Raw genomic sequence first — 24,639 nt, forward strand, 5'->3', positions numbered from 1 at the left:
AGAAATATATAGATAGGGTTGTAATTCAAATTATATAGAATACAAGAAACAAGCATACATTTGTGACAAAGGATGATGTAAACTTTATTTTCTTCACAAACAACATGATTCCTTCAGAACATTATATTTAATCAAAGTTCAATTTGAATTTGAAAGTAAAACATGATTATAGATATATTCAAACAGGAGCAAGTAGTTTTCAATGACTCAATATTATTTATTTAAGTAACCACAGGTTAATCAACTAATAACAGTTACTTATGAAAGATGAATTCTGTAGTATATAAAAATGCCAAGCTTGATCAGGATTTGAATCCAGAACCGTTCAAATGAAAGGTACAGACTTAACATTATGTTATGGATGTTAGCAAACTATACAAAAACAAACATCATCTTAAACAGTTACAATTATGTCTTTTGTTTAAGTTAATTTGATTAATTCAATTTCTGTTTAATACCAACAAGTTACCTCATAATACAGACTGATATACCAATTCTAAAATTGTTGGACTTAAGCTTAAAATAAAAAATATAAAAAACAAAAATAGTTCCTGCAATATAATAGGGAAGATCAGAAAGTAAGTTACACCCCCTCTATGAAACAAACACATATTTAATAGACAATTATTTTTATTGAACAAAAAGGTACATATTTTTATCCATTTTTCAACATAATCATCAAGTTTTTCTAAACACTTTTCATACCTTGTGACAATTTTTTCAGCTCCACTCACATAAAAATTTTGTTCAATTTCCTTCAACCATTTAAGGATTTTTTATTCTTAATTTTCATTCTTGTATTTTTATTTATTTTTTCTTGTTTTGGGAGTTGGTTCCTTCAGTTCATCATTAGCGAAACGCTACCCTTCTAGGTCTCACTTGAGAGGATCAAAAGGTGGTAGTCACAGGGTGCTAGGTCAGGGCTGTAAGGTGGATGAGACCACACTTCCCACTTGAATTTTTACAGTAACTCCTTTGCCAAATGAGCTGAATGAGGAGTAGCGTTGTCATGAAGAAAAACGACCCCATCGCTCAATCTTCCGGGTTTTCAATTTTTAATGGCTCTAGGTGATTTTTTAAAGTCTCACATTAAGATTTGGCATTGATTGTTGTTCCTCGAGCATAAATTCACTGTAAATAACTCCCTCAGAATCGAAAAAGACTGACAGCATAACCTTTCGAATATGTGGGGATGTTTTCACTTTTTTTGGTTGTGGCGAATTTTTGTGTCTCCTTTCATGTGATGCTCGTTTAGTAGTCTCAGGGGTGTAATGAAGCACCCAGCTCTCATCTCCTGTGATGATTTGTTTCAAAAACTGTGGTCCATCTTGGAATAACATTGAAGAAAAAAAAAAGAGCAGACACAAAACGTTGATGTTTGTGGTTGTCGGTCAACAGATGTGGCACCCATAATGCACACATCTTACGATAACCAAGCTGATCGTGAATAATCGCAAGCAAACTACCATATAAGTTCACATGCAATCTCTCTAATTTTAATGCGCTGGTCACTCAAGATCATTTCATTCACGCATTCTGCATTACCCGTTGTGTTTACAGTTGAAGAACGCCCAGCAGTAGTTCGTCACTCACATTTGTTTTTATTAGGTATGGATTATTAAGAGAAAAAATAATTTTATGTTCCATAACTATCAAACAATAAAATCAAAAAATATTTCAGAACTGTATTGGAAAAATCAAAACATAAAAATATACAAAATACATATAATTAAAAGAAAAAATTCATTCTCTATATGCATGAAAATATGCTAAGTTATTTTCTCAGAGCTATAATGCAGCTCCCTTATCAGTGATATCAAAGATGGACAATTATTAATGGGATCCATCTCAAAGTAGTTGAGATATCACTTTAATACATCATTGAATAATTTACCTATATTGATTTTTAATAAGTCTAGTTTTTTCTAAATTTGGCAGATTTGTAAACTTTATATCAATATAGCATAGTGAGTTAGAGGTTTTTATGTAATCTATGTAAAATTTTAATCTTGTTAATATTTATTTATTTGAATCTTGTTTCTGTGACAAAGAATGATTCTGTTATAATTTATGCTCCATGTATATTCTCTGTATTTTCTGTATTATTTTCTATCTGTCAAATATAAATTCTATGTTTCAATTTCTATATATGTTAACAGTTGGTTAAATTTGTCTATGCATGTATGTTTTAGTAAGTATGTTCATGATTTTATATATTTTGTTTATAAATTTGTAATTAAAAAAGTAACCATCTTTTTTTCTGTTTTTTCAGGATGAAAAACACTTTTGTCTTATCATTGCCTAACCATCTTTCATGATTCACTAGTAATTTTGTATGTAATTATTATTATTTTCTTTCTATCACTAGATGTAATTTTTAGGTTTGTTGTAAAGTATAACTTCTTCATAAATATAAGTGTGTAGCCATTAAAATGTATTAGATAATTGACATAAGGCAAGGATGTGGGATTAAGATGTCTATAATTATTTTGGTTTTAGATATCTGAAATAGAAAGACTTTACTGGAAGGAAACTACTGCCAAGAGAGTTTATTATAAAAATTTCCTATGGAAATTGTTACAATAAATTATATTAATTAACATATTTAACAACTTTGTTTTTTATAGACCATTATTAAATTTAAAAGCAGTAATTTTAAAATGCATTAAACAAATTTTAAAAATAAAAATGTTTCTTCGTCTTGATGAAAATTATTCAGAGAATTAAAGAATAGTTGTATTACACATTTTTTTTTAAATGTTTTTATAACAGTATCGTTTTGTGAAAATATATTAACTGGAGAAATGATTATGAATAGTTATAAATTTGATCATATATAAATGAAAAAAAATCAAAATTCTGGACAAGACAGCAAACTACCCTGATCAGAAGCAATCCTTTTGTGGACTGATCGTACCCTTCCGTTTCCTATCCCTCCCCTTTATATTTATTCCTTTTATCTTAGGCAAGTTTCATAGAAATTGGAACACTGTCCTGGTTCCATTAGTGATGCCATGTTGGTGTCTTGTGATAGCCATTAGAGCAGCAACCTTTTTATTATGCTTCAGTCGAGTGACAATCCTCTAAGCATGGAAAACTGTCTACAAATTCTATTTCTTATCCAGAGGTTGCACAAAAAGCTTAATTATGACTGGGTGCCTACTGGATAAAGGCTACTGGATTAAATCAAACAAAAGAAAAAATTATTACAACATATCACATCAGCAGTTAGTCAATATGCTGAATGAGCAATTAGTTAAAGTAATTTTCTATTTTATGTTAAGTCTAAAAGATGAAAACAATGATAGTATATTAAGACATAAAAAATGGTGCTTGGTAGAAAGTAGTCCAACAATCTTTACAACAGGTAAGGAAGTATAAGAATGTTGAACTAGCAAAAGGAGTTGTAGAAACTTTAAATGTAATGTGAGAACTTTACAGAAAGCTATAAATTTAAATACTAGAAGGTGTGTGTCTGTTTGCACACATGTATACATAAGACTTCATTGTGTTAAGTGTTATGTTTAGAAAAAAAACTCTGCAATAGAATAGGAAATATGTGCTACTGGGTACGTATAAATGGTTTATATATATATCTAAGTATGAGTATATATATGTGTGTGTGTATGTGTTCTCAGGTTCTAATGACGTATATCTGCTTCTTTTTCTTCCTTGGCTATTTATGAACTGGTCTCACCTGCTGAGACCAATGAAAATACAATTTGATTTTAGAGTGGGAGATAAGATTGGGTTCATTCCAACAACCCTTTCTGGAAATTTAGTCATGGTTTAATATCTTTTTTATTATTTCATAATATATTCATCTTAAATTATTTAATAGACATGTGATTTTTAAAAAAATAAATTTAAATATTTTATTTTACAATAAAGTATAAATAATTTTGCCTTCTTTAAGCTTTTAAAACTTTTTCTGTATTCATCAAAGAAAAATTAACTCATCAAATTTAAATAATAACACTTCATGTATTTACCCATGTAAAAGAAAAATAAAGACTACATTAATCAGTGTAAAAAAATGAGGTTAAAACTTATGTTTAAAAAAATTTTTAAAACTCACTTTCTAAATATAGATTAAAGGAAATTTGCTTATAGTAGTGTACACTCATTCTACTTATGTTAAGTATATACGTGTGTTCACAAATAAACATGTGTGTGCACGTGCACATGCACACACACACACACACACACACACACACACACACACACACACACACACACACACACATATATATATATATATCTACTCTTAATAGAGTACTTAGGGAAGGTTTCAGATCAATTAAAACAACTGAAAATCTATATTTTTCCAAAAGTTCCATTTTTGGTGATGCCAAAATGATAGTAATTTCATTTACCAGTAATCACTGGCACTAATGCGTCAAAATTTAATTTGCTACATATTTTTTTGAAAATTTTTGCTTCTCAACATTTTATTGATTATTTTAATATGTTCTTATGATTGTATGTCTGAAGTCTACTGTGATTCAACAAGGAAGCTTATTCAGAAACTTGGGAAAACTTAGAAAAAACTAGTGTTACTTCTTTTGAGAAATTAAAAAAACTGATTAAAACATATATATTTGTATACTCCTCATCTATATGTTTATTATACATAATAGATATATTCCTGAGAATCTAATCAGAGGTTTTATAAGGTCCTCAAAGTATTAGTAGTCCTAATTTAACAGAAAAATCAAAGTTTAAGATCACATTCAAAGTAAAAATATTAATAATTTATTTCAAAAAATATAATGTACTATTGATAAAGAGTTTGAAAAGTGAGACACATAACTTGTTTTATAGTCAACATTACAGGAGGGAGTGATGTATCTAGAATTATTCATGACCTCTCCTTTTGACTTACCTTATCTTAAAGTTTGCTGTACAGTTGTATTTTGTGGTTAGTTATCTAATGATTGAAAAATTTTAGTGTAACTTGAACAAGCAACCTTAATCAAAAACCAGTATTATGCCACTGAGTTATTCTTACTGCACAAAGTACCACTACTACTAACACTGAATAACAATAATAATAATCAAACATACTCATTTAATTTTTTTGAATCTCTTTTTTCTTCTATAAACAAGAATAATAAGGATTTGTATATATATATATTTTTTGATAAATTTCAAATGATTCTATACTTATATTTTTGAAGGCTGCAAATAAGCAGCCACAAGTTGGAACCAATAACTTACTGGTGTGTAATCTTAAAGTAATATCACTGAAAATTAAAAAAAAAAACAGAATTCTACCAGTCAAAAGCAATGAATACCATACAGAATACCAGAGGGTGGGTATAAATATATTTTTTTGAGATACTCAATAAAAAAAAATCATTGTAAGTGAAATTAAGTTAATTATTATCTGAATTTCTGACTTTACTAAGAAACAAATGTGGCAAAAAGAAAGGATATTAAAGTAAGGTAACACAATACACTAAAAATTGGAGAATTCTGTTACTTGGCTAATAAAATTACAAAGAATGGATGAAATAAGGAAGACATCAAAAGGATTCTGTAAAACATTAAAACCCAGAAGAAGTTTTATTCAGAAAAGGAATTTATTGGTAGCAAACAAGGTAATAACAATTGGAAAGAAATTGTTTAAAATATTCGTAAATAATGATACACTTAATGACAGTGAATCATAGAAAATAGAAAGCCAGAAGAACATAATAGAGGTTTTTAAGATGTTAAATTACAGGAGAATAATGTAAGTTCTGAATTACCACTATTGGAAATTAGATGTATAAATGTTTTAAGACAAATTGAAGAGAAAAATATTAAGTTAACCAGGGTTGGTAAATTTGATTTTTAAAAGAATACAGAGAAAAAACCAGTAAAAGAAAATAAAGATTAGAATACATGAAACATATAACTGAAGATGTTTTATACATAGAGTACAATTAAGCTAAAGATTAGCACAAAGTAGGAAGAAACAAATAAATGTATTAAATCAATCAAAATGAGATGAAACAACCTCACAACAATAAAATCCTTCATTTAAAGGTATTAAGTCTTTATTTTAAATAGCTATAATATTTCATGTCGTTTATAATTTTATTTTCCAATTTTTTTTACAAATTTTAAGTTAAGTTGTTAAGTAATAAATTTTAAGATCTTGAGTAAATTTACACCCCATAAAAATAAAAATGTCTTTTAAAATCATTCCATTCCATAAATTAAAACAGCTCAATATAAGGATGAAAAGAGAAAACAATACCAACTATTTAAAAAACTTTTTATTGATTGAAAAATATGATATTCTAGGAATCTTCAGTTATTAATGTAGCTATAATGATTGAAATTTAGAGGCAGTTGCATGCCTTGTTCTTTAAATAAGTGAACTTTATTGTATCAATGGATTTACTAGAATTTATTGTTGTGCCAGGTACAGTATTAAGACCCACCAGGTTGGTTTAGTAGTGAATGCGTCTTCCCAAATCAGCTGATTTGGAAGTCGAGAGTTCCAGCGTTCAAGTCCTGGTAAAAGCAGTTACTTTTATACGGATTTGACTATTAGATTGTGGATACCGGTGTTCTTTGATGGTTGGGTTTCAATTAACCACACATCTCAGGAATGGTTTAACTGAGACCGTATAAGACTACACTTCATTTACACTCATACATATTATCCTCATTCATCATCTGAAGTAATACCTGCCAGTAATTCCTGGAGGCTAAACAGGAAAAATGAAAGATGGTTCAGTATTAAGGAAATTTTAGTGTTAAAACTGCATCAACCAGGCTTGAATTAAAAATCTCAGCTCAAAATTTGAATAAAACTTGATATATGAGCATTTTGTATTTTTTTCATACTTCTCAAAAAATAAAAAAAATAAGCACTCAAAATGTACATCTGAGGTGAAAAATGTGTATTTTAAATAATTTACTCCCCAAAAAATCTTTCTTTTATGTTCAACTTGCATTTTATTAAATGAAGGGCCTATTGAGGAAATGACTGTAAAGGAGAAACTTAAGGTGTGATATTTTATTATACTTTTGTACTACATAATTATAGTAATAGATTTGAAGGGCTGGAAAAGAGTAGCGAGTGACAAAGAACTTGGAGGAGGATTGCTAAGGAGGTCAAATATCACTCATATACTGAGAGCCAGGAAAATTCTAAGCACTAAACAATTTATTATTTTTATTTAAAATAAAAATATTAATAATAAAATAAAATCATGAAATTGTGTTGTATCTATTGCGCTGTATAGATTATTGACAGAAAGTAGCTGGAATGTAAATTTGTTTTTTACACTATATATTGCATGTAATCTTTACTATAGTTTATAATGCAAAAAACACATGAGATACAAGAGAAATTGATCAGAGTGTCTTTATCCAAAAGTAATGAGTTCACAATCTAGCCATGAAGAAAATGAAAAAGTCATTTGTAGAGCTGAATTATCACCTAAATTTCAGTAGAGTTTGTATTCTGATAGGTAAAAAATGTTTAGTTTGTGAAAAAGAGTAACAAAAACTAATTCACTTCTCTCTTTTTTTTTAAGTCTGGAATGGGACTTGTTATCTTCAAGTATGTTTATGTTGTTTGCTGTAGTAACTTGAATTTCATATTATTTTGCTTACAACCATTTAGTAGTTGGTACCTAACAGACTTTTACTGCTTTTTGCATGGATGATATCTGATAAAATTATTAATTTTTTTTTTTTTTTTTAAATAAGACATATGCAGTTTGCAAAATATTTTCATGGAAATGTTAATGTTTAGTTAAAAATATATTAATAAATATTTTAAATTTTAAAGTTAAAAAAAAAAATATTGGCAGATAGATTTATTACAAAACAATGTTGAAATTAAAAAAAAAAATCAGCCAAGGAGGAGGATAAGGGGGGAGTGTATATAAAAATAAAACCAATTAAGATGTTCCCCACTACCGTGAAAGATTTGAAAAAATAAAAAGTAAAATAAAATTAAAAAAAGAAGAGGGGATTTTTTCATGGACGTTATAAGAGAAGAAGGAGTGTGTCATTTTAAGCTGGTGGTGTTAATATCACATCACCAATAATAAGTGAGCTCTATCTAAAAAAGAGACAATGCCACATCTGTAAGCTACAATAACGTCAGACTATTTCTATTATTAAACTGTCCTACATTAAAATATAGTAATATAAAGTAATTAAATGTATAATTAGTTAATGTTTATTATTTTGATCAATGTTTAATAATAATTAAAGTGGCAAAATAAAAATTAAAAATTTTTGTTTCGAATAATGGGATTTTTTTTCTAATAATAGACCTCCCCTTAAGTTATACAATAAAATACAGTATCACTATGCCACATCTTTCCTGCTACAGCAGGAATGTATACATAATCACATACTCATATAAGCAGATACATCCATGCGCGCGCGCGCGCGCACACACACACACACACACACACACACACACACACACATATATACATATATATATATTTTTTTTTTTCTGAAAATTCTTCGACAATTAGTAAAATAAAAACCCTTTAAAAATATTCCGTTACATTAAATTAAACTAAGATAACAAGAAATAAACTATTTTTTAAAATTTTATTTTCATTTCTATGAAAGAAAATTGAAACCTAGCACTACAGCGACTAATTTTCACCTTTTTATATGAAGAAAGGAATCACATAAAATTTTATTGTTAAAATGATAAATATTTTATTTTAACACGATCAACAAGACAGTACCATTAATTGAGTCCCATGAAGACCAAATTATTCTGAAATTTTAAGAATTTTTATAATATAAATATATTTTTACAAAAACTGTAATGGTACTTTCTACATTTGTTAATTCTTTATTTCTATTTATAGAAAAACCAGCAATTATAGTCAAAAGGTAAAAAGTGGTATAGGTAACAAAATGAGGGCTAGGAAAATATTATATATAGAATTAAGCTAATATTTGAAAACCTTTTTTTTTTTAAACAAAACAAATTTAGCGGACATTTATTATATAATTAATTACTAGATTTAAAACATAAAACAGAAAGTAAATTTTAATCAGATAGATGTAATTAAAAGTAATATGATATGAACATTTTGTAGTTATAATATTAAACGAAATTATATAAAAATGGCAAGCCTGACCTTGATTAAAACCCGGGATTTTCTGTATTAAAGGGCTACCAACATTTCAACACGGAGATCGTTGAAAAAGAAACAATTATTTTAGGAATTTTTTATTACTTAATAATAAAAAAAAAAGAAAAAATGTAATGTTTTACATTTATATACGTATATATCAAATTCAGATATAAGAATAGTTACTTCTAACAAAAACGGTTGACTCTGCAAGGTATTTTACAAAACGGATTACATAGAGAAATTGGTTGCACCCGCTAATAATTCAGCTACATAATAATACCGAGGTAAAAAAAAATATATATTTTTATTTATATAAATTATTTTAACATATTATATAGTAAAGTTATAAATAAATAATCTATGTTTGAATTTACAACTTAAGCCACATTTTTTGAATTTTAATTTTTTAAATGTATATATATATATATATATATATACATATTAATAAAAAGGTATAATAAGTTGGAAATTATCTTATATGCAATTCAATATATAAAATAATAAAAGAAAATTACAATTAAGGAAACGTATTGCACACACGAACTCAAAATCCCATTATCACTCTACAAAGAAAATCTTAAGAAAGCCTGCTTAAGTGTATTTACCATTTATCTTAATTTAACTAAAATATAGATATTAAAAAATATATGGCTAAAAGAATTTTTCTAAATTTCTTTAAAATTAACGTTATTTATTTTTTTTAATTTAAAAATTAGACTAACTGGATCATAAGCTAGTTACAGTTTGACAGATAAGCCTTTTCGAGTAGTAGCATATCAACGTAAAATTTCTAAGGCAGTTTCATTAGTATTGAAACCTAACAAAAAGTAAATTCAAGAATAATAAAAAAAGTTTATAACTTATACCAATTTTATTATAACAATTATAGTTTATTATAACAATTTTAATAAAAGAACTAAATATAAAATTATTCTTAAAGAGTTTAAAAAATAATAGTTAAATAAATTTAAAGAAAAATCGTTACCATTTTTTAAAAATATAATTTTAATTAAAAAATACATTTTATAACACTTTTAAAGTTACATTAAATAATATTTTAGAAAAAGTTTTTTTTTTTGGTAAAAAAATTAATTATAAATGAATTTCTATCATAATATCTTTTTGAAAGTATATATAACATGTATACTAAAACAAAGAGTTTTGGGTTCGATTAATGTCGTTATTCAGGAATTTTTATTTTCTTTTAGATAATATTTATGCAATATTTAAAAAAAAAATCGTCAAATAAATAATTTTTTTTTGGTCTAATTGTTTTTTTCTAAACTACGTAAAATTAGTTAAAAAGAACCTCATTAAAAACGCCGGTTTACCTCTAATCTGGACAGAGCGCTCAAGTCGGTTGAATATTCAATGCTGACATCGGCATTACCGCCTCCTCCAGTAGACCGGTAGGAATAGGACTTGGTCGTCTTCGTGAGAGACATGGCTGCACGCACAAACTTAAAAAACTTACTGTTCGACTCCTAAAAAATTCGGCTCACCTATAGTTACTACTACTTAACTCCACCAGCGTCGGTGCGCGGCCGCGTCTTAACAGAACGACTCGGATAGCGTCGTTGTAACCCTTTAGATCTGTTTTTTTCCCTCCCACAAGAGCGCCTGCGCACATCGTCACCGCCATCGTCATTATCATTATCATCGTCATTATACAGATCATCATCATAGCGCTAATTTTGGACTGGGAAACATCCTCAACAGGTTCTTTGTTTCTCCAGAGATGAATTTCACGTTATATGCAAAACGCGAAAACATTTTTAGTTTCTTTATATTATTATAAATTACTTATAAAAAAACAGGCAAAGATATTACTTTATTTTTTTTAAATTTTCATAAACCTTAAAAATTAATTCTTTTACAAATTATATTAAATTGAAAATTATTATTATTATTATTATTACCCAACTTGTTGTCTTATATATTTACTTATTTACAATTAAATGTTCTAGAATGATTTATTAAACAGCAAAAAGCTTATCGAAATTAGCACGCAAATTTTAATTCCTTTACTACAATATAATATTTAAAGATATCAAAAAATATAATAAAGAAAACTTCTATAATAAAATTTAAAAACTACATCCATCTTGATAATACAACATTAAAAAAATAAAAAATTCAAAATAATAAAAATTTTGAGTTTTTTTTAACTCACCCTTAAACAACCTTAAAACTACCCTTAAAACTTAGGAAGGCAATTCTTCCGCCCTTATAATGGTTCATTTAGAGAAAATACTAAAAAAAAAAGTTTCAAGGTTTTGGATTAAAAACTCGATCAAGCATGGCGTTATTTAAATAACAGGCACCAGAAAAGGAATCCAGCCATAGAATTCCCAATAAATTTCTCCACTTTGTTCCAAAAAATAAAAAAAATAAAACTGGAAAAATGAGCTTTAGACAAAGAAGTAAAAGACTTTCAAATTGGTAGAACAATTGCCTAAAACATATTAAGGTAGGTGGCAACTGTACTAAGTGGGTCCCTGTGTGATTTTAAATGTAAAGCTTCCATATTGAACATACTTCCGCATCTGCCTTATACTTCCCGCAAATATTCTCTAAAAACTAAAATTTTAAATTTTCGGGGATGTGGAGTAAAATTTGCAAATTTTTTTTGTTTAAAGTTTATGTACTACCTAATTACTAAATTTTTTGCTTAGAAAGTTTTTCTGAATCTTAGTAAAAATTCACTCATCCTCTCGGAAAATTTTCACGTAATTTTAATATGATTCCGTATTCAGGTGTATCACGAAGTTCTCCCAGAAGTTTCATAACCTATTCTACTCGTGAAAATGATGGAAAAGGTTCACATAAATATTATGATCTAAAATGCTTCGTTTGCGAGTTACGGTTAGTGAAAGATTTCGTTCGTATTTCAGCTACCCCAGTGAAATGAGATCGTACTGATATTTTTAGGACGTTAATTAATGGGTGGGCAGAATTAGTGGTTTCTTATGGTTTTTAAACTGGAAAATCGGATAAAATAGGTTTCAGAACCGTATCTACAGAAGTTTTTGAGAAATCTTTGATGAAAACCAATATATTGAAGTTAAAAACCCTATTTTTTATGTTTGACGTACAATAACTTTTTTAAATGATTAATAAACACATAAAACTTTTAAATAAGACTTTTAGAGAATTTAATTCTGAACAAAATGATGTAAGATAAGTTGAATAAAATAAAAAAAAGTTGGAAACATTTTAATTTTACTTAGAAACAAGCACATTATCACGTGTGTCAGAAAAGTACTGATTTAATGTAAACAAAATCCATTTTTTTTTTGATGAGGGAAAATTTGTAAAAACAAAATGTACTGTTAAAAAATTTTAAACAAATTGGAAATTGCACAATTGTAAAATGGAAAAAAAAATTATTTACAAAATAATTTTTTTATAAATGACAGAAATCCAATAAATTATCTGAAAAATGATTATTTCAAAGTATATATAATAACAGCTGATCAACAATGCGCAATACTGTATTATTGTTAAAATAATTCTGTAACGTACATTAAGGATATTGGGTACTGTTAACTGTGCGGTCTTTAGCGAAGGTTTTCTTTGAATTTTAGTTTGAACGTGATCGGTGTGTCATTGAAGTAATTGCCATATTTATTTACAACAGAGGAATACGCTGATGTGGTATTTATTTTGGTGGTGTATAATGGTTATGTTTACTACAGTAGAATATGAAATAAGTTTCCAAAACGCAGGATTCCAGATCCCAAAACAATTAGCGCGATTTTTCGCAATCTTCGGAAAAGAGGTTCATTACCTAGTATTCGTACCAGCTTCAAACGACCTGTCCAACATGACACTGTTATTAATGAAATTATTATCGATGTAATTCAACGTCTAGGCGTCAATACACGACGTATTTCTAAGCAGATCAAAGTTTTTATTCGATAGTTTGGAGGACACTTAAACAACACCAGGAGACGGTCTGCTTAACTTTAAGTTCTGCAACTGGTGGAATACGAATCGACAAGTTCGTTTTGTTTACCGATGAGACAAATTTCACTCGAGATGGCGTCAAAGACTTACGCAATGAGCATACATGGGTCGAAGTAAATCTTCAAGAAACGGTGGGAAGCAATTTTCAACACCGATTTAGCGTCAATAATTTATTGTGCAGGCTTCTTCACTGTCAGCCGTTTGGCCCGTCCATATTATCTGGCCGCTTAAATGCTGAGGTCTATTTGCACTTTCTTCAAGAAGAATTGCCGTAGCTGTTTGAAGATCTTCCACTATCACTGAAAAATACTTCCTGCATGATGGCGTGCCTCCCTACTTCTACTGTGCCGTTTCCACTCATCATTTCCCTGAGAAATGGATCGTTTCTCACACACATTTCTGACCGTCAAAATCGTCTGATTTGAAACCTTTCGATTTTTTTTTTTTTGCCTCTGTGGGTAAATTAAAGATAGAGTACGTAAAACAAATACAATCTCGTGAGAAATTAATTGTCCGCATTATGGATGCGGCTGAGCAACTTAAATACAGACCTGAAGAACTAAAAAGAGCAACAAAAGCAGTACACAGCATTCCAAGAAATGTGTGTTGAAAATGGCGGGCTCATTTTTGAACATTCATTATAAACTGGTACGTACGTACAATGCACTTTGGTCTAATGTTCAGTTTATAAATAAAATTCTATTTTTTCTAACTTTTCTTTGTTTTATTCAACTTATCTTACACCACTTTGTTCAGATTTACTTATTATTTTTTTCAAAAGATATGTACCGATGAACGAGGATATAATATAAAAAATATATATTCTTGAAACAGTAAAAAATGGAAACAAATAAAAAAGGTTGTAATGTCTGCATATTACGAAGTGGCTGCAACACATAATACAATTATTTGAAATAACATGCTTCTAGAATCAGAGATATGTAATAAATAGAAAAACTAATTACTTTTTAACTGCTCTGAAATCGGCTACTCTGGTCCCTTGTGCGTCTCAGAGTATCCTTGAGGTATACCTTATTGTCAGTGTCTTTTTTGGCTGTCGGTCGTGTGTGTACCTTCCGACAGTATCGAGGTTTGCTGATTTTAAGTCTGTATTCACTAACAGCGCATTTTAATTTAGACTCAACATGTGTAGCTTTGCTGCGGTGTGATTGGCGTGGATTTGTACGACGCGTACTCGCCTCAACGCGGCGAAAGGGTGGCAACGACTGCTGGTCGTTAGTCCCCGTGACAGAAAAAAGGCTTTGCCTTTTAGTCCTTCTGCGCTCTTGTAAGAGCGGGGTCTGTAATCTGTGGTTCATTGTTGTACGTCTAGTACATCAATCAATCGTTCCAGTAGCGGCGAAGAGGTACGTAGCGTGACAGGAGAACGTAAGGGTTTCCAGCTGCCCGTACTCGCTGCGGGCAGTCGTCACATCGTGGGCTTGCCCAAACCAGTTAATAGGAGACAGCGAGAATTTCGTTAGCGTCCGGTTATTTTAGGGAACTTCGGCCATGTCGTAGTTTCAAGTTGTAAAGAAGTCCAGGCGGAAGAGGAAACCAGCACCGGTGCCGTCGACTAGCTCCTCAGAGGACGAGGTCAGCGACGCGATGGACACAGGGGCACCCACCCAGGTGCGGTCCTCCCCTGTAGTTAGAGGCTTTTAATAATTCAAAGGGCAGACCTGGTAGTTCTGCCCTGCTGTTGAAGGTAGTCCAGGAGGACCTGGACTACTTGGTAGATTTCCTTTCTCTTCCCGACGGAGTCAGCTCGGGAGCGAGGAAGACAATTCTCCCCCGGCTAGGTAAGCTGAGGGAAGCTTTTGTGGCGGTAAGTGAGGGTTTCGAGGCCTTGGCCTCCAAGCCCCAAGAGGTTAAGGCTCCCAAGGTGGTTATTCAGGCCCCAGCGCAGCCCAGGCGCTACGCTGAAGTCCTGAAGACCAAACGAGAGGCCAGCAAAGCGGTGAAAAAGCCGGAGGTACTTTTTGTGAACAAGGCGGAGGGCTCCAAGACCACTAGTCAGGAATTGAAGCGCGATTTCCGAGAAGCCCTTCGTGGCGACCGGAATCGGCTTAGGATTCGAGATATAAGGGAGACCAGCAAGGGTTTAGTCGTCGTTGCGGATAACAAGGAGACAGTCCAAGTCATCAAGGACTCTCCAGCGGTGCAGAAGCTTGAGGTCAAGGTGGACTCCAAGCGATTGAGGAAGCCCCGAGTCATTATATATGACATCGAGCGGGGTCTCTCTGATGAGGAAGTTCTGTCTCTCATTCGAGAGCAGAATACTGATTTGGATGCGGCCACGTTCAAAGAACAGTGTAGGTTAGTCTTTAAGACTGGAAAGCGTGATGCCCCTCGGTATCACGGAGTTTTCGAATTAGGTGCTGGTCTCCACCAGAAGTTTTTGTCCGAGGGTAGGGTCTTCGTCGATTTTGCCTCTTGCCGCGTCAAGGAATACCTTGATGTGCAGAGATGCTTCAAATGTTGTAGGTTCGGCCATAGGGCCAAGTTCTGTAAATATGCGTCGGTCTGCGCGCATTATGGTGGAGAGGGCCACAAGCGTGACGATTGTCCGCAAAAGAAGGAGGCTCCGGTCTGCGTGAACTGCAAGCGGTTACGCAGAAATCATAGGCACTCCATCAATAGTAGGGAGTGTGGTAGTTACTTAAGAGCGGTTGAGGTCTACTTCAACTCGCTCGATGGTTAGGTTCGGTCAACTCAATGCTCAGGGTGCCTATGCGGTCCAAGTCGAGTTAGGTAACGTCGTTGAAAAACGGAGCCTCGATGTTTTACTTCTTCAACACCCGTATGTTGTCAAGGGTGACCTGCCAGGTTTTTCAGGCTGGAATAAGTTCCATGTAGGTAATAGTAAATCCGCCGTTCTGTGCAGGAAGTCTATTGATAGTATCTTTATACGGCAGACCTCTGACACGCATCATGTCGTTGTTAAGCTTGCTGTGGATGGTTTCGACCTAGTTGTGGTTAGTTCGTACTTTCAGTACAGAGATCCCACTAAATTACATTTGGAAAGATGGAATAGAATTATCAGGCTGGTAGCGGGTCGTCCTATTCGTATAGGAGTTGATGCGAATGCCAAATCGCTTCTTTGGCACAGTGGGATCACAGACGACGGCGGAGAATTGCTAGAAGGCTTCATCGCGCAGCATCGTTTTGAAGTGTTCAATGTCGCCGGCGAGTCGGCAACGTTCGCCGGCGCGGTGGGATTGCGGGGGACCTTCCTTGGTACCAACATTGATGTTACCATAGGCAAGGATATCCCAGGTAGGATTCAGAACTGGTCTGTAGTCGATGATTGCGAAAGCGACCATCGGCTCATAGTTTTTGAGTGGTTAGGTGGGCTGCACGATGTCTTTAGGGCGGACGTCCCTGTTCAGCAGGGGCGCTTCTTGCACAGGCGGGCGGATTGGCCCAAGTTTTCAAACATTCTTGCTGCCAGGATGCGGGTGTTCACTCGTACCCTGGACGAGGTCCCTCTAGATAACCTGGGAGAGAATTTCTCCTCTGCGGTGGTTGAAGCCGCAGAACTCTCAATCCCTCGAAGTACGGGTCGAGAGAGAGTAGCTGGTTGGTGGTCTCGGGACTTCTGCGATAAAGCAGGCCGTGGCCGACTCAGGAGAGCCGCACAACGTGCGCGTGATCCTGACCGGTGCGAGGCCTTGTTTGCGGAGTATCGTCAGAAAAGGAACGAGTATTTTCATAGAATTAGGACTTCTAAACGAGATTCCTGGCGCTCTTTTGTCCAAAAGCAAGGGAATAAAGACCCTTGGGGAGTTGTTTATCGTGTGCTTGGTCACAAACATAAAAAGGACAATCTTCTGTCGGCTCTCTCGACCCAGGATGGCGTTGTTGTTGAGAAAGATCGTGTTCTATCTCTTCTGATGGACGATCTGCTCCCCGATGATACCGAGGTTGGTGAGACCTCGTATCATCGGAGAGTTCGAGCGACGGTTGTAAATTTCAACACGGACTCTGTGTCTGTAGAGATTACTGAGGTGGAAGTCCGCCAGGTAATCTGTAGCCTTGTTAGGAACAAAGCCCCCGGATATGATGGTATCACGGTGGAGCTCCTTGTTCGCACCTTGCCTGTAATTCTTGGCCCGTTGACTAGGGTATTCAATAGGTGTTTGTTTGCCGGATATTTCCCGGCTTGCTGGAAGCGTGGAAGCTTAAAGCTGTTATTCAAGGGTGGCGACAAGGACCCCACCGTTAGTTCTTCTTACCGTCCTCTGACGCTCTTACCAGTTGTTGGAAAACTTTTTGAGAAGGTACTGTACCTCCGCATTAATAGTAGGCTTACTTTGAATCACATGCTGATGGACGACCAGTATGGCTTTAGACCCGGTAAGAGTACAGAGGATGTGATTATTAGGGCCCTGGATCTGGCTTCAGGCAGTGAGTGCAAGTATGTACTCGGTGTCTTTTTGGACATATCCGGGGCATTTAATAACTTGTGGTGGCCCTCTGCCTTGTTTCAATTGCAGAAGCGTGGTTGCACGCAGGAAGAAATTAGGACTCTCTCGAGTTATTTCAGCGACAGAACTGTTGTCCTTCGTGACGGCAGTTCGCAAATAGGAAAGACCCTGTCAAAAGGATGTCCGCAGGGCAGTGTATTAGGTCCACTCGTCTGCACCATCGAGTTTGACTCTATCATGCGGCTGCGCTTGCCTGGTGGCTGTCGCGTCGTGGCTTATGCCGACGATGGGTTGCTGCTGGTCGAGGGTAGTTCGCGTGCTGAGATCGAGCTCAGAGCGGCACAGGCATGTAGGGTTTTGCGGTTGTGGAGTCTTCAGCATAAGATGGTTTTCAGTGCGGAGAAAACCACTATGATGTTTTTGAAGGGCCGTTTAGCTGCAACTCGCCATCCGCGGGTTGTGATGGACGGTCGTTCAATTAGGTATGTCACTCTTCAGAAGTATCTGGGTGTTATCCTTGATGAGAGGCTTCTCTTCAAGGAGCACCTTCAGTATGTGGCGAAGAAGGCAGTTGATGCTTTCTTCGGCGTCCGTAGAGTGGTCCATCCCGATTGGGGGTTGAATTTCCGTACCATGCGGATTCTTTATAAAGGCGTTTGTGAGGCCATTATGTTGTACGCTGCGCCCGTCTGGGCTCATCGTTTGCGGTACCAATGTTATAGGGACATCTTTTACGAGCCCAGCGTCTTCTTTTGTTAGAGGTTGTCGGTGGTTACAGGACTGTCTCGCGAGAGGCAGTGACTGTGATCGCGGGCATCAAACCTGTGGATATTTCGGCTACAGAACGTAGCCAGCGTTATGTTGCAAAGAAGGGTGGCCTTCTTACTGCTGGGCGTATGCGTGAGATCGAAGACCAAGGTTTCGACTCTTGGGAAGATAGGTGGAACACTTCTTTGACAGGTCGTTATACGCATGGTATATTTCCCGATGTTAGAGAGTTGCGAGCGATTAGCTGGGTATCCCCCAATCGGCATACCACTCAGTTCCTCTCAGGACATGGTGCATTTAGGGATAAATTGGCAATGTTTAGGTTGGTTGATTCCGGCTTCTGTCCGGACTGTAGGGTCGATGACACCGTGGACCATGTCCTTTACATATGTCACCGGTACGAAGCTGAATGTACCAGAGTTACTAGGGAACTCGAGAGAGTAAACTCTGTTTTGGATCTACGAGTCAACTGGAGGACTCGTAGAGAGTAGACAATAGTTGCTGGCTTCCTTCGCTTCCTCGCCCTGAGCAGGGCTGCCGAAGGTATCTAGTAGGTGATAGGAACCTGGGTGGCTAGGGACCGCCTGGGCAGTTGACTGGCCGAAGGTAGGCGCTTAAGGCAGCGTGCCTCGGTTAGATGTATTGGTGGTGTATTAATCAGGCTGTCGGTGGAGTTGCGGCCGTTGTCGGCCGGCGGAATTATTCTTGCCCGGTGGGTGCGGTCGCGCTCCGACGGGGGCACTAATGAGCTAATGACACTGTCGGCGGGGCTTCTCTGGGTACTGCTTTGGTGGTGTGCAGGGGAGTCTTGGCGGCGGTCTGCGAAAGATGGTGAATGTCACGCGGGACTCCGTGATGGCGCTGTGCGGGAGTAGGCGTTAATTCTCCTCTCCCGGGCAGACCGGAACGGAGTCAGATAGAAACTCATTTTGAGTATTAAGCGGGGTTCTTAAGGGAACTAGGTCTAAATTTCGATGTACAAACTTTAGTGGGAAAGTTTATTGTTGAGGTTGTTAGTACGGATCTGAGACATTCAGAAAGTGGCTCTTTAATAGATTGATATAGGCGCGGGGTCTTCTTTCCGCGGTTAGGTTTCTAGCTTAGTTCCTGAGGGCGACGTGGTAGCTGCAGGTGTCCGTTGTCTTCATTCTGAAGGCATAAACACGTAAATCTATCTCGGGGTGAATTTTTACCGATGTAGATGTCCCTCGGGGTATCTGCATCGGTGGCATCTCTGCGGGGCCTGGACTGAAAGCTGTGTGGCACAATCAGTTTGAGGGCGAGAAGATGTCCTCCGTTAAAGCCACTGCTGGCTAGGAACGGAGGAGGTGGTGTAGCGACCGGACACGTTACGAGGTGGGATCTTCTCCCCTCGGGGGGGAATCGAGATGCCCTGAAATCGAAATAATTCAAGCTGTTTTTTCTTAGAAAATTCTACGTTAATAGTTAAAAACCATTCTTCATTCATGAGTTATAGCTCAAATATGTAATTTTAAAAATGCATAAAATATTTGCATTCTCAAGTAGGTGAGGCATCGTGTGGTAATTATTTTCGTTAAAGATGACATTTGAACGTATTCCTTTTTTACTTCCTTGTATGAAGTAAAGGAAGTATTGTAATCGCGAAAAATTTCGGTTTTCAGATTTCAACGTAAATATCCATTTTGACTAGTTTCGACGTGACATCTGTACGTACGTATGTATCTCGCATAACTAAAAAATGACTAGTCGTAAGATGTTGAAATTTTTTATTTAGGAATGTTGTAACATTTACTTGTGCATCTCCCCTTTTAATTGCAATCAACTGAACCAAAAGTGTCCAAAAAAGCCCAAAGTGCCAAAAAATTGGGATTTTAGACTTTTTCTTAACTGCAGTATTAAGTCGTCATTGAGGGCTTATCAACGATATATCATAAGTGGTACTTATTTTCATTGGTTCCAGAGTTATAGCCAAATAAAATTTTAATTAATGAAATATTTGAATCTTACAAGGGAAGGCACATCGGTTCGAATCAGATTTCATTTATTCTTTTTTTAACTTTTATTTTTTTAATTTAAATATACTGACTGTAAAAACGTTTTTACGATAAATCGTAATTCAATAATAACAATAAAAAAAAATTACGAAAAAACATCAGAAGTTATTAATGAAATAAAACTTTTTACTTTACATTTAAAAAAAATGTATATGTGTAATTTAGTAAGCGTACAAGAAAGTCATATATAGTGTACACATCAGATTTTTTGATTAAAATGTCCGTTTTTTGGTATAATATTATACGATAAATGTTCATGTGATGACCGAATGATTCACCGTTTACAACAAAATACAGTCGTATTATTTCGTTATAAAGCATCTTAATCAATCATTAAACTTGACGTCATTATTACATACTTATTATGTGTATGCAATTTCTATTTGAAATAGAATATGACGTTTCGATATTCCTTCAGAAAAATCAAAGCGAGTTATCAGTGTAAAAATGGTTCTCTATTTTCTATAGTGATAAATTTTTCTTTAAGCAAGTTTATAAATTTTGACATTTACTTACGTTCTTATAAAATAGTGTACTATGATCATTTATACCTAAAATGTACTTATATTCACTTGTGTCAAACCAGAGTCAGCAACTATTTTTACATAATTCGTCATTTTCTATATTTAATAAATTACCCAACGATATGTAAGGATATTTTGACTAATTTATTTAAAATTAGGTTTAAAAAATCCCTTTTATAGAATAATCATTACTTAGTAGATTATTTTATAAATAATACTTTAAAGAAAAAACTGAATTTTTCTCATAGTGTACTTAGAGTATGTGATGAAGTATTTAGTTAAGTAAATAATGTCTTTAATTTTTCCCCCTATTTTGTTTGTCAAACAAATGTTTGAATTGTCGTTTTTATTATCAGTTGAACTAGTATACCTTCTGGTATCAATCTCGACGTAATTTATATAATATATATTAATTTACGATCAGGATAGATTATTTAATTACAATTCCAATAGCTACCGATACATAAAATAAAATAACTAGGGTGTCCCTGAGCGCGCATCACGCAAAACGTACTGGATACAGATTTTAATAAAACTTTGCAGATTTATATCTTAAAGGCTTGGTCATTATATCTAAATAGAATTATCACGATATTCCTAATGGGGGTTACGATATTAAAGATATTCATTAAAGAAAAAAAAACTGATTCTTTTACTTCATTATATTTTTGTTACCATGGTAAAAGAAAAAGATCTCTGAGTTCAGATCTGTATACTAATCGTCTAACCTGATCTGTAAAATATTTTATTATTATTATTGTAATTAGCGAACTTTTATGGGTTTTGATTGTTTGTTTGGCTGTCGATATAGGACTGCCAAAAGTTAAAAAAAATATGCCATCAAGAAAAAGAACTAATCTTTGTTATTATTCGAAGTCTACTAAAAGAATGGGAGTATCTCTATCCTCTGAAACAGCGTGATTCTCGGTTAACAGCTAAACGAGAGCGCTATGCCCAAGTCGAGCTGCAGTAAATTTGCAATGCGAGTTGCAATTAAATTCCTCAGGAGTTCGTTCTGATGTCATTGTATAGTTAACATGGTCACATAAGGATAGAAGTGGTTTTAGTTATAATGTATAGATTAAGGACGTCGATCGTGTACAAACTGGCGCCATGACTGAAGTGTGTTCGTATTGTTATGGTCGGAAATAGAAAAGGTCTGAAAAGGTCCCCACCGCTTTTTCACTCGCTCATTGTAGCCTCCAACCAACCTCAAATTTTGCGATTAAGTTTACAAAAAATGCAGCGAGAAAATAAAGTCATTACTATGGAAATCAATGATTATTTAAAAAATGATTTTGAATTGTAGAACAATTAGGAATCGAAACATAATAATAATGGGAAAATAATTACGTTGGAGAATTAATAATTTTGGAAATTTTGCACTGCAGCTTTTGACTCCGTTCCCTTCAAATGGGTAAATGCATAATATATAGAGACCGGATTTTATGCAACATAAAAAGCTTGAAATATGCACGCAAATATGCTTGAAAAATGCTTAAAATATACATGAAAAGTGTTGAAATATGCAACTTTAAATAATAAAAAAATAGTAATTTTCATTTTTTTTAATTTCAAAATCAGCATACAATTAGTAACTAGTTGAATAACATATATATAAATTCGATAATTAACAATTATTTAACATTTTGTTACTTTTGTAAACATAAACAGTCAGAGATACTGTTCCGCGGCTGCTAAGTGCGCTCTAAGAGCCGTGCACCTAATAGGTTTGGCCGGCTACAACGTAAGATTTTATTTATTAACAAGGTACCCTACCGAAAAATATTGTAAATATAGCATAAATATGCTTCATCAATAGATTTTAAGGAAAATATGCAAAAACCGGTGAGGATGGGCTTAATATGCAAATATGGAAATGCATAAAATCCGGTCTCTAATAATATTACAATATCATGCAGTAAAAACTGCCTTCGACAAATTCCTTATAAAATGGAAATTTACTTCAACGAAAATATTTCATGGTCCCATGAATTTAGGGGTGATAAACGTGTTAAATTCGTTTCATTTAGCAGAAATCGTGTTACTCGTACAATGAACAAATAAACCGTATATACCGTATTACATTCGCGCGGGTGTGGCGATACTAACGGTCACTTTAAATACTTTTTTACACTTTAAATATTATTAATTTATTTTATTCCACCTATTACCTGTGACATTACAAAATAGCAAGCACTACAGCAATTAACTACACAACTCATCAATGGTCACTCTGAGATTGTACAAGACTATACTTCATTTACATTCATACATATCATCCTCTGAAGTAATACCTTGTGGTAGTTCTGGAGGTTAAACAGAAAAAGAAAAGAAAAGGCGACTACAGCAGCTGTATGTCAGTACCACACTAACGCTCCTTGTGGTTAGAGGGGGTACTAATGACACACTGTACCCACTTAACCAATAGTTTATTTAGAGCATTTTTTTGGGGAAGGGTGCGAGTTTGCAAAAATTTTTTTTTGAAAATATTATTTTTTAATTGCTAACAGATGTGCCTAAGTAAAATAAGAGCTTAATTAGACAAAATTTCTACTGATACTGAGGGTGACCTTCCTCTACAGCCTCATCCCGTGACCCTTTAAGTTTAAAATTTAATAGCATCAATGCCCTATATATAGAATTAATCTGATCAAGTTTGGTCAAAATCCATCAAGTAGTTCTGGAGATATGAGGTAATTTAGAGGCCAACACCAAAAACCGTACACACACACAGACCCCCATGTATATACGAAGATCTGGAAAATTTTTATCTGGTTTTTTCGGTTCCTTAGATGTCAAAGTAAAGATCTGGTGAAAACTGCACATGCCCAAATTGGACCAACTACCATACTTCCCCTTCTATATCTATAGCGCTAGGATAATTATGTGGTTTTTTAATTTTTGTAGCACTTTTAAAGTTTTCATTTGGCTTTAACTCATATAAACCTTCAGCCATATCCCAATAATACAGTAAATTAATTTAGCCTTTACATGAAAGTAGTCTGGCGAACACTCACAAATGTAAATTGAGTTTTTTTCCAAAAGAAATCATAAAATATTATTTTACTAGAAATACAAAATTATCCAAAATAATAGTACCGGGTTTTAGGAAGGATTAAGAAGACTGGTTTTATACGACAAGCAGTTAAAACCATTATGCATATCATTCTGTCACTGATAATGAAAACAAACGTTTGGATAGGTCCACAGGTAGACACTATTAAAACTCTGATAATTTCAGTGCTGACACAGAAAATCTGATCTACTCCCTCATAACCCAAGATGGGCTAGAAAGGTTCAAGGATAAGGAAAAGGGGTAGATGGTGATAAAGGAAAATGTAACAATGTACTCCTAAAGAAACTAAAGTAGAAATCCCACCCACAGTTAAGTTCAAGACTTTTTTTTAGATAGAAGAACCCATTTTACCCAGGATGAGAGCAGCATGTTACAGATTAAAATCACTTTTAATAAATACTCCAAAAAAAATATCTTGTTTCCAAAGAAACTAAGATTTTTCATAGAAGCATAGATAGGTGTAGAATTCCATTACGAAGTAACAAACTTGGATGTCCCATAATTATGTGGTAGATAGGAGTACCCGATTAATTTACAACCATTGGACTACCACATGAGAGTAAAATTATGGTAGAATGACAAGGCAACGCACAAAATTTACTAAAAAATTCAGTTGCACCAAAATGTAAGGAATAGAAGTCATAGATATAATTTTATATACCACCATTCATTTTTAAATAAAAAAATTATACAAAAAAATAATTTTTTTAAATT

General features: G+C 33.8%; 1 protein-coding gene across 1 annotated transcript in view; it reads right to left on the reverse strand.

Moving 5' to 3' along the window:
* Prm (Paramyosin) overlaps nucleotides 1-10,685 on the reverse strand; it is a 95,813-nt gene extending 85,128 nt beyond the window's left edge. The window contains exon 1 of the mRNA XM_075373834.1: nucleotides 10,451-10,685. Within this exon, the coding sequence (XP_075229949.1) occupies nucleotides 10,451-10,564 (114 nt within the window). The 5' untranslated portion in view covers nucleotides 10,565-10,685. The remainder of the gene's footprint in view (nucleotides 1-10,450) is intronic.
* Between the last annotated feature and the right edge of the window lie 13,954 nt (nucleotides 10,686-24,639).

Source organism: Lycorma delicatula, chromosome 8, assembly GCF_047948215.1.
Source record: "Lycorma delicatula isolate Av1 chromosome 8, ASM4794821v1, whole genome shotgun sequence".
Taxonomy (NCBI): domain Eukaryota; kingdom Metazoa; phylum Arthropoda; class Insecta; order Hemiptera; family Fulgoridae; genus Lycorma; species Lycorma delicatula.